At 42.6% G+C, this 14,542-nt stretch overlaps 2 protein-coding genes across 3 annotated transcripts in view; one reads left to right on the top strand and one right to left on the bottom strand.

The window, feature by feature from the left end:
* Nucleotides 1-14,542, top strand: part of mapk8ip2 (mitogen-activated protein kinase 8 interacting protein 2) — a 131,801-nt gene that overhangs the window by 37,605 nt on the left and 79,654 nt on the right. The window lies entirely within an intron of this gene.
* On the bottom strand, nucleotides 2,887-8,295 carry LOC135508692 (gastricsin-like). The gene is made up of 9 exons (XM_064928922.1): nucleotides 8,182-8,295; nucleotides 7,852-7,993; nucleotides 7,428-7,545; nucleotides 7,143-7,261; nucleotides 6,787-6,986; nucleotides 4,482-4,598; nucleotides 4,191-4,338; nucleotides 3,931-4,029; nucleotides 2,887-3,627 (listed from the first exon to the last, which is right to left on the bottom strand). Exons 1-9 carry the CDS (start codon nucleotides 8,271-8,273, stop codon nucleotides 3,475-3,477), a joined length of 1,188 nt encoding a protein of 395 aa, XP_064784994.1. The 5' UTR covers nucleotides 8,274-8,295; the 3' UTR covers nucleotides 2,887-3,474.

Here is a 14,542-nt window from a genome sequence, read left to right as displayed (position 1 = left end):
AGAAACAGCATGTAATTAGGGAATTGAAACCAGGTGTTGCGGTTTTCTTCCGGTGAAAGAGAGGCGGACCAAAATGCAAAATGCAGCGTGGTTATCTTATCTTTAATGAACGATGAAAATACGAACAATTTACAAAAAAACAATAAACGTAACGTGAAAACCGACAACAGTCCTAACTAGTGCAAAACACAGAGATGGGAACAATCACCCATGAAATACCCAAAGAATATGGCTGCCTAAATATGGTTCCCAATCAGAGGCAATGATAAACACCTGCCTCTGATTGAGAACCACTCTAGGCAACCATAGACTTTCCTAGACAACACTACTAAACACAACCCCATAAATCTAATAAACCCATAGACAAGACAAGACACACAAATCACCCATGTCACACCCTGGCCTGACCAAAATAATAAAGAAAACACAGAATACTAAAACCAGGGCGTGACACCAGGTTTGTGAAAACAAGACAAAACAAATGGAACATGAAAAATGGATCGGCGATGGCTAGAAGACCGGTGATGTCGACCGCCGAACACCGCCCGTACAAGGAGAGGAACCGACTTCGGTAGAAGTCTGGAAAGAAGTAGTATTTTACTGGGTGACTTAGATTAACTTGAGTCATTTTCCATTTTCTACTTTTACTCAAGTATGACTTTTGAGTACTTCTTCAACTGTGTTTTTGTTTCAAAATGGCTCTGAAAGAGTGGAAATGTCCATTGTTTTTGGCTGTGTCATTGGAAATCCCCTAGTACTACTGCATAATAAGCACTTAGTGTTAATCAGTAATACAGATATAAAGCACAATACACTGAGATATGAACACCTGTCCAAGGTCATGAATAACAATGTGCAGGGAAATACTTGTCCAGATATTTACCAAGTTGTCTTTTTTAATGTTAACATAATTGTAGATCTTTTATACACACACTGATACAGAAACAACAGTCCTGTAAAGAGCGCTCACCAAGGCCTGAATAGTTTATTTTCACACAGCACTTCATATTTGATGACATACCAAATTCTGTCCTGCTGGTCAGGGTGTGTGTGTGTGTGTGTGTGTGTGTGTGTGTGTGTGTGTGTGTGTGTGTGTGTGTGTGTGTGTGTGTGTGTGTGTGTGTGTGTGTGTGTGTGTGTGTGTGTGTGTGTGTGTGTGTGTGTGTGTGTGTGTGTGTGTGTGTGTGTGTGTGTGTGTGTGTGTGTGTGTGTGTGTGTGAACTAGTCATGATAGTTGATTTAGCATTGATTTTGTTACTGATTGAGCTTTGATAAGGTTTGCAATTCTGCCCTGATTTAGACAGTGATCTAGCTTCACATTTCTAGCTTCACATAACTAGCTTCACCCCAATGTATTTTCTGACCCTGCTTCACAGTGGCTCTGTATACATCTTTACGAGGCCCTGTCTGGACTGTCCTGTCCTCACTAGAAAACCTGCAATGCAGCATTTCCCTCTGAGCCTCACACAGTCTCTTACTAATGGAGTAGAGAGCTGAGTAGAGAGCTGAGCCTCTGTTTGAACTAATGGACCACAGATATACAGATGTTTTATAGAAACTAAGAAAACAGGATGATGAGCTCATTTAAGCACTGTTGTCTGTAAACTGGAGACCTGAAAAATGGAGAATAGTGCTGAACTCTTCTGTCTGCTGAGAGATCAATGCAATAAATGGAGGGTGTGAGTTCTTGTGTCTTGTGTGTCTGGTGAATGAGGCAGACCCAGACAGACAGTGCCAGGCCATATCTCAGAGCAGGCTTCCGCAGGGTTGGAGCAATCTGTGTGGACATGAGTCAGAAAGATGCTCCCCTTTGAAGGGTGGAGGGGTCAGGTACATGAGGACCGGGGGAGAAATCACAAACTGGTGTGTGTGTGTGTGTGTGTCACAAATGTGTGTGTACGTGTGTGTCTCTGCTATCTTTGCTCCTGACAATCAGTTTAAGCCTGTGTGTGTGTGTGTGTGTGTGTGGAAACAAACAAAAACATGCACACACACCAGCCCCTGAAATGGAATGTTGAAGCTTTCATTAAAGTCCCTTTCACAGGGAGGATAAATAGGACTTAACAGATAGTGTAACATCTGCTTCCAACTTACACCCTCAAACACGTAGATCCCCCCCCTGAACGCAGCTCACTTTCCAGCCCACTTTCCAGCTCACACTCTCAAACACATAGATCCCCTGAACGCAGCTCACTCTCCAGATCCCAACCACCTGAATTCTAATCACCTGTTCACACACATGTATGTCATTATCACACACTATTTAATTAAGTTCTTCACACCCCATCATTTTGAGGTATTGTTTGTTTTTTGACACACGTCTTTCATAACTCTGTTTTTCCCGTGATTTTCTCCTCCCGTGTACGATAGATTTGCCTGCCTCACTAACAACATATTTTTGCCTAGTCCCTGCCTGTACTTTAGCCTATCGGATTTCCTGTTATCAAACTATTGCCTGATCTCCCGGACTACGTTACTAGCCTTTTCACTGCCAGGTACTGTTGCCCTTTTGGACCCCCTGTGTATGACATGCCTGCCCCTGGACCCAGCTACCTGCCTCCTCCAGTGGTCCTTTTCTATAAACACCTGCTGCGCCCTGCGCTTGAAACTAGCTCTCTGTCTCCCCTCGTGTTCATTACAGATGGCATATTTGACTTGATATTTAGTTATTACTGCCATTATGTAATAAATATTTCAATAGGTAAGATTTGTATATGGTTGGATATATTTCCAGGCTCCAATTGGGTAAAGCTGCTCTTGTTGTTTTTTGTTGCAGTTTCTGGTAACAGTCAGTGGTGAATGTGAGGTATGATTTCAGTCTTACAGGCATCATGAGCTTGATGTGTCAGATACAGCGATTCAAAACAAATACGATTATTGTGCACTTCAATAGTTTATTCAGTCTACATGGAAGCTAAACAAACACCAAATACATCCAGTCTTGAGAAGATATGCATTTAAGTGTCAAAAATAATATTTTCACATTTCACTGTGTTTCTGTAAGTCATTTACTTTTTCACTCAGCATCATGATGCAATCAGCAACATGGCTGAACCTGTGTTCACATCGATGTTGTCTGGGAACTAGGAGGTTGTTGTTGCAATGCCAGAGTAGAAAGGAAACAACCTTACAACTGAACTGAAAATATTAGCAGATGTCATCTAACAAAGACCACAGCTTTAACCCAATGATGTCGATGCTTGCTTTAACCACACTGGACCAAAGCCAAACTGACCCACAGTGGTTGCCATGGGTAATATGTATATTATAATGAGCAGAATGGTTGTCATGGGTAATATGTGTTCTAAAATAACCAGAGTGGTTGTTATGAGTGATTCAGAATAGTTTCCATTGGTGATTGATGTTCTAGAATGGTCAGAGGTGGAATAGATTCTGTGTGAGGTTTGGGGTGGTAGACTTCTAAGAACGGTCGGTGTCTGTGTTGGTTTGCGGTCATGATCATGCTGGTCAGGTTTAGGCTGCGGTGGCAAAGCCCACTTGGTTGCCTGTGCGGTCGTAGACGGAGTAGTACTGCATGAGGAATACATCTCCCAAAATCCACAGGGGCTGTCCGTTCTGGGACGGCAGGTAGGTGGGGGTGATCCCCACGGAACAGGCCTGGTTGTTCTGGATAGAGAGGAGAACACGCATGTTGAGTGCAATACACACACACACACACACACACACACACACACACACACACACACACACACACACACACACACACACACACACACACACACACACACACACACACACACACACACACACACACACACACACACAGGCAGAAAAACATACATGTAGTACTGACACATGGCTTAGACATGCACAAGGCTTATGGACCAGCTTGGCCTTCATTATCCGAACATCAGTCATAGATGGTAACACACGGACAGACACACACAAACACACGACACACTAACTTACCTGCTGAATGTATGCAGATGGCGGCAGGGGGAAGTTGACTCCATTGATGGTGAAGGTGAGAGTAGGCAGGCTGTTGATCTGGTTACAGTTCACTATGTACTACATCAACAAACAATTCACAGACATGAGTGACACAAAACATCCCTGTACTGGTTTACTCTGGTCTGCACTGGTTTCCCCAACCTCTACTTTCTGGATTACACTGTTTTATGGTGTCAGTTAGTACTGGTCTGCTATGGTTTATAATGGCTTCCTGCTACCTGTCCGTACTGGTCCTGCTGGGCTCCAATGGACTGCATCAGCGTTCCCATGATCTGTCTGGGTGCAGTCAGCATGGAGGTGCCGGTATCCACGATGGCCTGGCAGCCCTGCCCACACCACCCTGTCTCCTGACCGTTGATCTGGAACCTGGAGATGTACAAGGGTTTGTGTTAGACAGGCAGACATTGACAGCGGCCTTAGACATTTTCAATCCCAGCCTTTCCAGTTTCTTGGTGGTTCTGATGTCGGTGTATGGTTAAGTATGTTTGGTTGGTGTGGTTGATCCTGACCCTTGGATGCCGATCTGCCAGTATGTCTGGGAGGTGACGGGAGTCCAGTAGATCTGACCCTGATACTTGGTGTTGTCCACTCCTCCGAATGACAGCTCACTGCCCTGCTGGCCATCGCTGCACAGAAAGAGTTTTAAGTCATCTAACAGTTTTACAAATAAAGTAGGCGGTTGGCAAGAAGATGGTTCACTCACTGAAGACACTTTTCTCCTCAAAAATCTTGTGCCTTATATCAGTGATATAGTTTCTGGAGCAGGAATAATGAATATAACATTGATTATGTACATAATTAAGTAAGTACATTTTTAAAGTATATTTCCTGGTCAACTGGAAAGCGAACACATTGGCTTGCAGAAGGTTCTGTGATATCTGTGTGTATTTTATAATTAAATCCGGTAGTAGTACATTATATGTGTGGTAAGTAAGTAGTGGTAGGGGTACAGATGTCGGATCTTAACTTGATCACTTTTTTGTCACTGCTCATTTTCCTGCTGCATCAGGAAATACAAATGAGCCTTGTGGGTCCCTGTAAAAAGAGCAGTTGTCTTTCTGTCCATGCTGGGGCAGTCTTATCAGGGCTTGCTATTTAAACATCAAAATCCTCTCGCTCGCTGAAACGTTAGGTCTGGGTCAAATTACTGCAACATTCAAATGTACAAACATGTATCTGAAATGCAGTCATATACATAAACAACCGTCGTTTGATATAGCGTATTAACAGAAGATCGATATTGGTCTCCACTAGGCTATGAGAAGTTTCAAGTGTGTCCTAAGTTCAAAATTGAGTTAAATCGTGGGGTGAAGTGGGTTAGGGCTTCTGCCTTCAGCGAGCACGTATAACCCTACCATTCCAGCCCATACCTTTCTGGCACAAATATCTCAGTCCCCCCCAATTTACTAGATTTATTTACACATTTTAAAAATGGACAGTCGAAGGATATTTAACCCCCGATCTTAATTATAAATGACCATATCAGACACTTTTGGATAACATAAATAGGAAACCAATAAAATTGTAACTAAGGGCCACACCAAAATTAGTGTTGTGTCAATTCCCACAGTGGATACTTTATTTCTATTGTATGGAATGCTTTTCAAATGGATAAATCACCCACAGTCTGTTCAAAAAGTACTCTGTTGTTCTGATTACAATACCAACCAGAGGGTGAACATATCTTAAAACACTTTGGTTGCAAGCAGGACTAAGGTAACACTGACATTGTCCTTTAGGGAGTGGTAATAAATGAAGTGTGAAAAGGTGTGAAAACCGCTGCTGTTTGTTCCCTGGCTGAGATGATGAATTGATTTGGGCCATCTGATTGACAGATGTAGGCCTACAGTAGAACGATAAACCTTCCTCCAGGGTGGACGCTTGTCCGTGTTTTATAGTTCGGCTATGTATTATTTGTCATTATAGTTCTAGTCCTTGGTGTGAATTGGAAGACTGTACTGTGTGCCTTTTTAATATTTCATTAAAGCTGTCAAGTTGTTCATACATTTGAGCCTATCGAAGACTATTTTGTTGACTCATTTTACTTCTTGAACACATTTAAATAAATGCAATTAACTTTTTGTCTCAGGCTGGTCACTAGATCACTCAGCATTGGATGCAAACTCATGAGGTTCGGAGTGAGCTGCTTATGGCAGATCACAATGCTCTAGCGAGCGTTAAGAATATTCTGAATACTGATGATACATAGGCGCTTCATTTTGTTTTATTTAGTTTTAAGCCTTCCCCAAACCATAGCCTTAAACTTAACTGAATTAATTCCTGAACTGTTAACCTTTTTGAGTTGTTTCTGTTTTAATCATGTAACCACGCAAAATGAATGTGTCAAAAATAGGCATTGATCCATGAGTCAAAGGGCAGTGGGCCGAATTTGAACTCATGCCGACTCTGACATATATGTGCCGGGGTCAGTGGCTGTAACCGCTGGATCACACAGGATTTGAGGAAAACAATGATTAATTCTGCCTATTGCTTTCCTTCAACATATAATAAAACCGTTCCCTAACAAAAAAACATCTACCCCCTAAGAATATGGCCGTTTATTATAATCCACGTAAGAATGAACACGAGACGCCGTAGCCTACATAAGGTAGAATGTAGGTACGGTACTGCTTTGTGTACAAACACGCTTCCAGCTGCTCACTGGAACAGTTCTAAATCATTCTTCAGATATTCAAATCCTCCTTCTGCAGGATTATTTTCCTCTTGGTGCGAAAGGGGTCCAATTAAGAGATGACATCTGTAGTGGTATATGTGTGGTAGATATGTGGTATAAGTGATGGTAGGAGTACTGACCTGGTCAGGTAGAATGCAAATATGTTTGCCTGCAGAAGGTTCTGAGACATCATGTTGTCCATGACGGGAGTCTCTTGTCCAGCTGAGATGGAAGGGTAGGACAGGCCAAGGATACCATCAAACTGGGCCACAACAAAATTCTGACCTGGCTCGTCAGTACTCAGACCAATCTCCTGGTTGTTGATGACAATACCACCGACCTAAAGAGGTGACAAACAACACACACTCCGCATCATGGACTTTGGATTTATTAGAATGGAAGTACATGTACTGTTGTGGCTTTTTATTGCATGTAGTGAAGAATAACTGTGGTAGAAGTAGTTAAGTATTTGTAAGGTTGTTGTGGTGGGACTCACGTTGACGGTGTCATATCCGAAGACTCCACTGAGACTGCCAGCTCCGTAGGGCAGGTAGAAAGTTTGCCCATTAGCTGAGTAGGTGGACGACTGCTGGGGGTTGAACTTTGTGTGGGTGTCTGCAGGAGGAAGGGACACAAACAACTTAAAGAGGAAATATACAGTCTACAATGTATTTATCTGGGAAGTGTGTAGAAGTGATATTACTGTTGAGGAAGTAGTAGTTAATTGATACACATAGTAGATAGTTGTAATATTGTCATGAAGCTATCCAGCTGTACTCACTGCAGGCCTGAGTGTTGCAGAGTACAGAGTCAACCCACAGGTTGGCAGAGCCAGTGTCAAACAACACCTGGAAGGACTGGGGGGGAGTACCGATGGTGATGGCTCCATAGTAGGTGGTCTGGAAAACACAACAGGGAAAGTACAGTTGACAAAAGATAGAGGGGCTGCTAATACATTCATACAACAACGCATCAGATCTAGAGTGGTTGGCGTGGTTTAGACTCTACTTCATGGAGTTAGACGTTATCTTGACATGGTTGTTATCTAGTTAGACCTAGAATTCACATTTTCTACGTTAGCCTACATCGTACAATTTCATTCTGGAATATGAAAATAGACTACTGTGGACATAGACAGATATAGACAGGACATTGAGTAACATTCTAGATCGACCATAAGCTTGTGTGTTATAGCATGTACGTACGTCGGCGTAGTTGTTGATGTACATGGTGGCGGAGCCAGCGAACTCGTCAGGAAAGTATTTGAGGGCGGGGTCTTGGTAGGGCAGGTGTTCTCCTTTCTCCATCATTCTCTCACGGATTGACTTATGCTTCACCAGGGGGATCCTAGGGTAACAAGAACACAGATACACTCAGATATGAAGTCAAACTCTGCAAATGCAAATAGGCAGAGAGAGCGACAAGGAGTTATCATTGACTATGAGAGATGATGAGAAAAGAAAATTGTGTTTTAGGGAGAATTTAGTGAAAAGAGCAACTGGATGGAGTGAAAAATAAATAAAGTGAGTACTAACCTGTGGATTCCCTCAGCGAGCACAGCACATACCAGCACAATAACCAGACACTTCATGGTCACTCCTGAAATCACAACCAGTGGTGGATACATCTTAGCTTGGGTCAGGACTGATCTTATATACTGTACCAAACAGAATTATGTGCACACATGAATGCAAGCGGGTGTGATATGGGTACGTGTGTGTGTGTGTGTGTGTGTGTTCACATCCCTTATCAGACTTAAGGAGGTGACTATCAGCTTCTTTTTCCCCTGACTCCACATTCTCTATTCAGTGTGCAGGCAAGCCTCTGCTCCCCTGTACCGATAGTAGCGTAACCCAAACATTACTATTAGTTTACTGAACCTTAAGGGAGACCAGATTAGATAAGATACAGGGCTCTATTATAACAAACCAAACGCAATGGTAAATCTTTCCGCTTACGGTAGCGCTATAGGTTCAGTGCTGTCAGAAGTGTTTTTGTTATTTTCAACCACAATTATGAGAAATCTCCAGACACAGACATTGGTAGTAGATTGGCCTTTACTGAAGAGCTCAGTGACTTGAAATGAAAATTAAATCCAATTTTATTGGTCACGTATACATATTTAGCAGATGTTATTGTGGGTGTAGTGAAACACACGTGTTCCTAGCTCCAACAGTGCAGAAGTATCTAACAGATCACAACATTACAAACTAATCTAAAAGTAAAATAATGTCATTAAGAAATATATAAATATTAGATTGATCGATGTCGGAGTGGCATTGTCTAAAGTTATTATTGATTTTTTCCCACCCTTATTTAACCAGGTAGGCCAGTTGAGAACAAGTTCTCATTTACAACTGCGACCTGGCCAAGACAAAGCAAAGCAGTGCGACACAAACATCAACACAGAGTTACACATGGAATAAACAAACATACAGTCAATAATACAGAAAAAAGTCTATAAACTATAAAATACAATAGAATTGAATACAGTATGAGATGAGTAAAGCATTATTTAAAAGTTATTTAAATGACTTGTGTTCAATTATTAAAGTGGCCTGTAATTCCAAGTATATAGGGCAGCAGCCTCCTTTTTTATATATTTTTTTATTTAACTATGCAAGTCAGTTCAGAACAAATTCATATTTACAATGATGACCTAGGAACAGTGGGTTATCTGCCTTGTTCAGGGGCAAAACAACAGATTTTTACCTTGTCAGCTCGGCAATTCGATCTGGCAACTTTTCGGTTACTTGCCGAACACTCTAACCACTAGGCTACCTGCCGCCCCTCTAAGGTGCAGGGTTACGTAACCGCGTCGAAGCCGGCTAGTGATGGCTATTTAACAGTCTGATGGCCTTGAGATAGAAGCTGTTTTTCAGTCTCTCGGTCCCAGCTTTGATTCACCTGTACTGACCACACCTTCTGGATGATAGAGGGGTGAAAAGGCCTTGTCTTGGGTGGTTGTTGTCTTTTATTATCTTTTTGGCCTTGCTGTGACATCGGCTGCTGTAGGTGTCCTGGAGGGCAGGTATTTTGCTCCTGGTGATGCTTTGGGCAGACCGCACCACCCTCTTGAGAGCCCCTGCGGTGGTTCATTTGCCATAGCAGGCGGTGATACAGCCTGACAAGATGCTCTCAATTGTGCATCTGTAAAAGTTAGTGAGGGTTTTAGGGGCCAAGACAAATTTATCAGCCTCCAGAGGTTGAAGAGTCGCTGTTGCGCCTTCTTCACCACACTGTCTGTGTGGGTGGACCATATCAGAATGTCAGTGATGTGTACGCCCCATAATACAATTGGCATTTTGATTGTGATGTCTTCTACGTCGGGTGAACAAAAGGACTTGAGTTTCTGTATGTTATCACAATCACATCATGAGTAGTTGATCAAGAAACATACACCCCTGCTTTTCTTCTTCCGTGATAGTTATTTATTCCTGTCTGAGCAAAATACTGAGAACCCAGCTGGCTGTAAGGACGGGGAGATGATATACTTAGAGAGTGATGTTTCCGTGAAACAGAGTATGTTACAATCCTTGATGCCTCTCTGGAAGATCCTCTCCCTGAGCTCGTCTACTTTGTTATCCAGAGACTGAACATTATACTCCGAAGCGGTGGATGATGTGCAGGCCTCCTGAGTCGGACTTGAAGTCCACTCCAAATACCTCTTTTCCCCCCGTGATGTGATGGTTTGGAGCAGCTTCAAACAGCTCAAATAAGCAAAGAGAAATTATAGTCCATCATTACTTTAATATATGTAGGTCAAATCCCAAAATTGTAAGAACTTTGAATGTTTCTTCAGGTGTTGTCGCAAAAACCATCAAGGGCTATGATGAAACTGCTTCTCATGAGGACCACCACAGGAAAGGAAGAGCCAGAGTTACCTCTGCTGCAGATGTTAAGTTCATTAGAGTCAACTGCAGCTCAAATAAATGCTGCCCAGACTTAAAGTAACAGACACATCTCGACATCAACTGCTCAAAGAATACTGCATGAATCAGGCCTTCATGGTCAAATTGCTGCAAAGAAACCACTACTAAAGGACACCAATAAGAGGAAGAGACTTGCTTGGGCCAAGAAACACAAGCAATATATATTAGACCGGTGGAATTTTGTCCTTTGGTGTGATGAGTCCAAATTTGAGAATTTTGGAAAGTGAATGGATGATCTCTGTATGTGTGCTTCCCACCGTGAAGTATGGAGGAGGGGGTGCGATGGTGTGGGGGTGCTTTGCTGGTGACACTGTCAGTGATTTAGTTATAATTCAAGGCACACTTCACCAGCATGGCTACCACAGCATTCTGCGGAAATACTCCATCCCATCTGGTGTGCTTAGTGGGACTATCATTTGTTTTTCAACAGAACAATGACCCAAAACACACCTCCAGGCTGTGTAAGGGCTATTTGACCAAGGAGAGTGATGAAGTGCTGCATCAAATAACCTGGCCTTCACAATCACCCGACCTCAACCCAATTGAGATGGTTAGGGATGAGTTGGACTGCAGAGTGAAGGAAAAGCAGCCAACAAGTTCATCATGTGGGAACTCCTTCAAGACTGTTGGAAAAGCATTCCAGGTGAAGCTGGTTGAGAGCATGACAAGTGTGCAAAGCTTTCATCAAGGCAAAGGGTGGCACTTTGAAGAATGTAAAATATAAAATATATTTTTGTTTAACACTTTTTTTTGGTTACTACATGATTCCATATGTGTTATTTCATCATTTTGATGTCTTCACTATTATTCTAAGTTGTAGAAAATAGAAAAAAATAGAAATTAGTAGGTGTGTCCAAACTTTTGACTGGTACTGTATATGTCTACCGTGTTGGTGTGGGTTGGATTTCACCCCACAGCCTACTGGCACAAGAAACTCAATCCATACCCACAATCCCCACAATACAGCGAACTGAAAAGAGGTGAGACCCAGGGATGTGTGTGCTTTGGGGACAGAATGGGTGTTGTATGTGGAGGATGAGGGCTGTAGTAGGTTTCTCAGATAGGGGAGGGGGAGTGAGGCCTAAGCGGGTTTTAATAAATAAGCATCAACCAGTGGCTCTTGCGACAGGTATACAGAGATTACTAGTTTACAGAGGAGTATAGAGTGCAGTGATGTGTCCTATTAGGAGCATTGGTGGCAAATCTGATGGCCATCTAGCCACTCGAGAGCATTCTTACCTGCCGATCTATAAATTACGTCTCTGTATTCTTGTAGGATGGTCATATGAATCAGGGTTATTCTGGCAGCTGGGGTGAAAGAGGAGCGATTACGATAGAGGAAACCAAGTCTAGATTTAATCTTAGTCTGCAACTTTGATATGTGCTGAGAAAAGGACAGTGTACCATCTATCCATACTCCCAAGTACTTGTATGAGGTGACTACCTCAAGCTCTAAACCCTCAGAGGTAGTAATCACACCAGTGGGGAGAGGGGAATTGTTATCAAACCACATGACCTTTGTTTTGGAGGTGTTCAGACCAAGGTTAAGGGCAGAGAACGCCTTTTGGACACAAAGAAAGTTTTGTTGTAGAGCATTTAACACAAAATCCGGGGAGGGGCCAGCTGAGTTTAACACTATCATCTGCATTTAAATGGATGATAGAGCTTCCTACTGCTTGAGCTATGTTGTTGATGTAATTTGAGAAGAGCGTGGGGCCTTGGATTGAGCCTCGGGGTACTCCCTTGGTGACAGGTAGGTGCTGAGACAGCAGATATTCTGACTTTATACACTGCACTCTTTGAGAGACGTAGTTAGCAAACCAGGCCAAAGACCCCTCAGACACCAATACTACTTAGCCAACCCACAAGAATGAAATGGTCTACCTTATCCAAGTTTTGGCTGAGTCAGTAAAAATAGCAGCACACCATTACTTAGAAACAAGGGCAATGGGGACATCATTTAGGACCTTTAAGGTTGCAGTGACACGACCCTAACCTGAGCAGAAACCAGACTTAATACCAGAGAAAATACTATTGACATCAAGAAAGCCAGTCTGTTTTTCCAACACTTTAGATAAACATGGCAACATAGAAATGGTCCTATAACAGTTAGGATCAGCTTGATCTCCCCTTTAAATAAAGGATACACCGTGGCTGCCTTCCAAGCAATTGGAACCTCCCCAGAGAGGAGAGACAGGTTAAAAAGGTCAGAGATAAGCTTGGAGATGATAGGGGCTGCAACCTTAAAGAAGAATGTATCTAAACCATCTGACCCAGATGGTTTTTGGGGGTCAAGTTTAAGGAGCTCCGTTGGCACCTCGAACTCACTGACTGCCTGCAGGGAGAAACTTCGTAGCGGGGCAGGGGGAAAGAGGGAGGAGCATAGGGGCTAGCCACATTAGAAGGGGTGGGAGATGAGGAAATGTTAGACAGGCAATGAGGCATGGCTGAGTCAAATAGGAATGCTGACTTAATGAAGTGGTGATTTAAAGAGCTCAGCCATGTGCTCCTTGTCAAGTAACAAACACATCATCAATGTAAAGGGACATGGGCAGCTGTGAGGAGGTTTCATTCTTGAGATTAGATCAACAGAGAGCGAGAACTGCTCCTTAAAGTAACTACCTTTGGCCTTCCGGATAGCTTGAGTGCTCTTATTTCTCATTTGCCTGAACAAGAGCCAGTCAGCCTGAGTATGTGTGTGCCAAGCATTTCACCAAATTGAATTTTTGAGGCGGAGTAACTCTGCCAGATCATGGTCTACAAGACTACTGTGCACCTCCACTGGCAAAATCGATGCCATAACCAATTGTGTTACCGCAAAGACCAGCGACCAATGAGTGTTAAATATCACCACTGCTTGAAATTGGCACTTTGGGACATGTTTTTTAAAGACACACCTACAATATTTCCATCCCTCCCACCTCAGCACAAGCAAGCTGATTATAAGACAGGGTTGGAAAATAGCAGAGTGCTGGCTTTTACAAGTCGAAATTGCCCAAGAACGTGTGTTTACTTTTACTACAACTGTGTATTTATTTGTTTCAAAACGTGGAGAATTCCATTGTTTTGGCTGTGTCATTGGACATCCCCTAGCTACTGCATAGTAAGCACTTAGTGTTGTTAGGTTCTTATTTTACAGATTTAAATAACTCACGGACACTAGAGAAGCTTTAACCAAGTTTAATTCTTCCCAAAGGGTCGACACAGCTGTATTCAGACAGCAAAACATTTCTCTCCATCACAGTTATATACATCCTACGTAAGACACGCCTTCTCTCCAATCCTTACGTCTTATTGTTCAACAGAAAGAGGGTAACAGGATACCAAACGCTTATTACTCCCTTAAGGGAATCTGTCCTCACCTCCTGACCTCAACCCCTCCCTCACCTAATCCACAGATATCCACCTGTCTTCCCTATCAACACGTCGCTCTCCTCTCCTCCATCAAACACATTCCAAAGCCTTCTGGCTTTCTACAGAGGACCCTTAACTTCTGACATAAAACCCATTCTCTTCCACTCCTTATCATTCAGTTAATATCTCAATGTTCAAAGTTTAGCCGTTTCCAACAGTGTTAATCAGCAATACAGATATAAAGCACAATACACTGAGATATGAACACCTGTCCAAGGTCATGAATAACAATGTGCAGGGAAATACTTGTCCAGATATTTACCAAGTTGTCTTTTTTAATGTTAACATAATTGGAGATCTTTTATACACACACTGATACAGAAACAACAGTCCTGTAAAGAGCGCTCACCAAGGCCTGAATAGTTTATTTTCACACAGCACTTCATATTTGATGACATACCAAATTCTGTCCTGCTGGTCAGGAGGTGTGTGTGTGTGTGTGTGTGTGTGTGTGTGTGTGTGTGGGTGAACTAGTCATGATTGTTGATTTAGCACTTGTTTTGTTACTGATTGAGCTTTGATAAGGTTCGCAGTTCTGTCCTGATTTAGA

The sequence above is a fragment of the Oncorhynchus masou genome, chromosome 22 (assembly GCF_036934945.1).
Source record: "Oncorhynchus masou masou isolate Uvic2021 chromosome 22, UVic_Omas_1.1, whole genome shotgun sequence".
In the NCBI taxonomy this organism is placed as follows: domain Eukaryota; kingdom Metazoa; phylum Chordata; class Actinopteri; order Salmoniformes; family Salmonidae; genus Oncorhynchus; species Oncorhynchus masou.
This window is presented reverse-complemented; position numbering and strand designations above follow the sequence as displayed.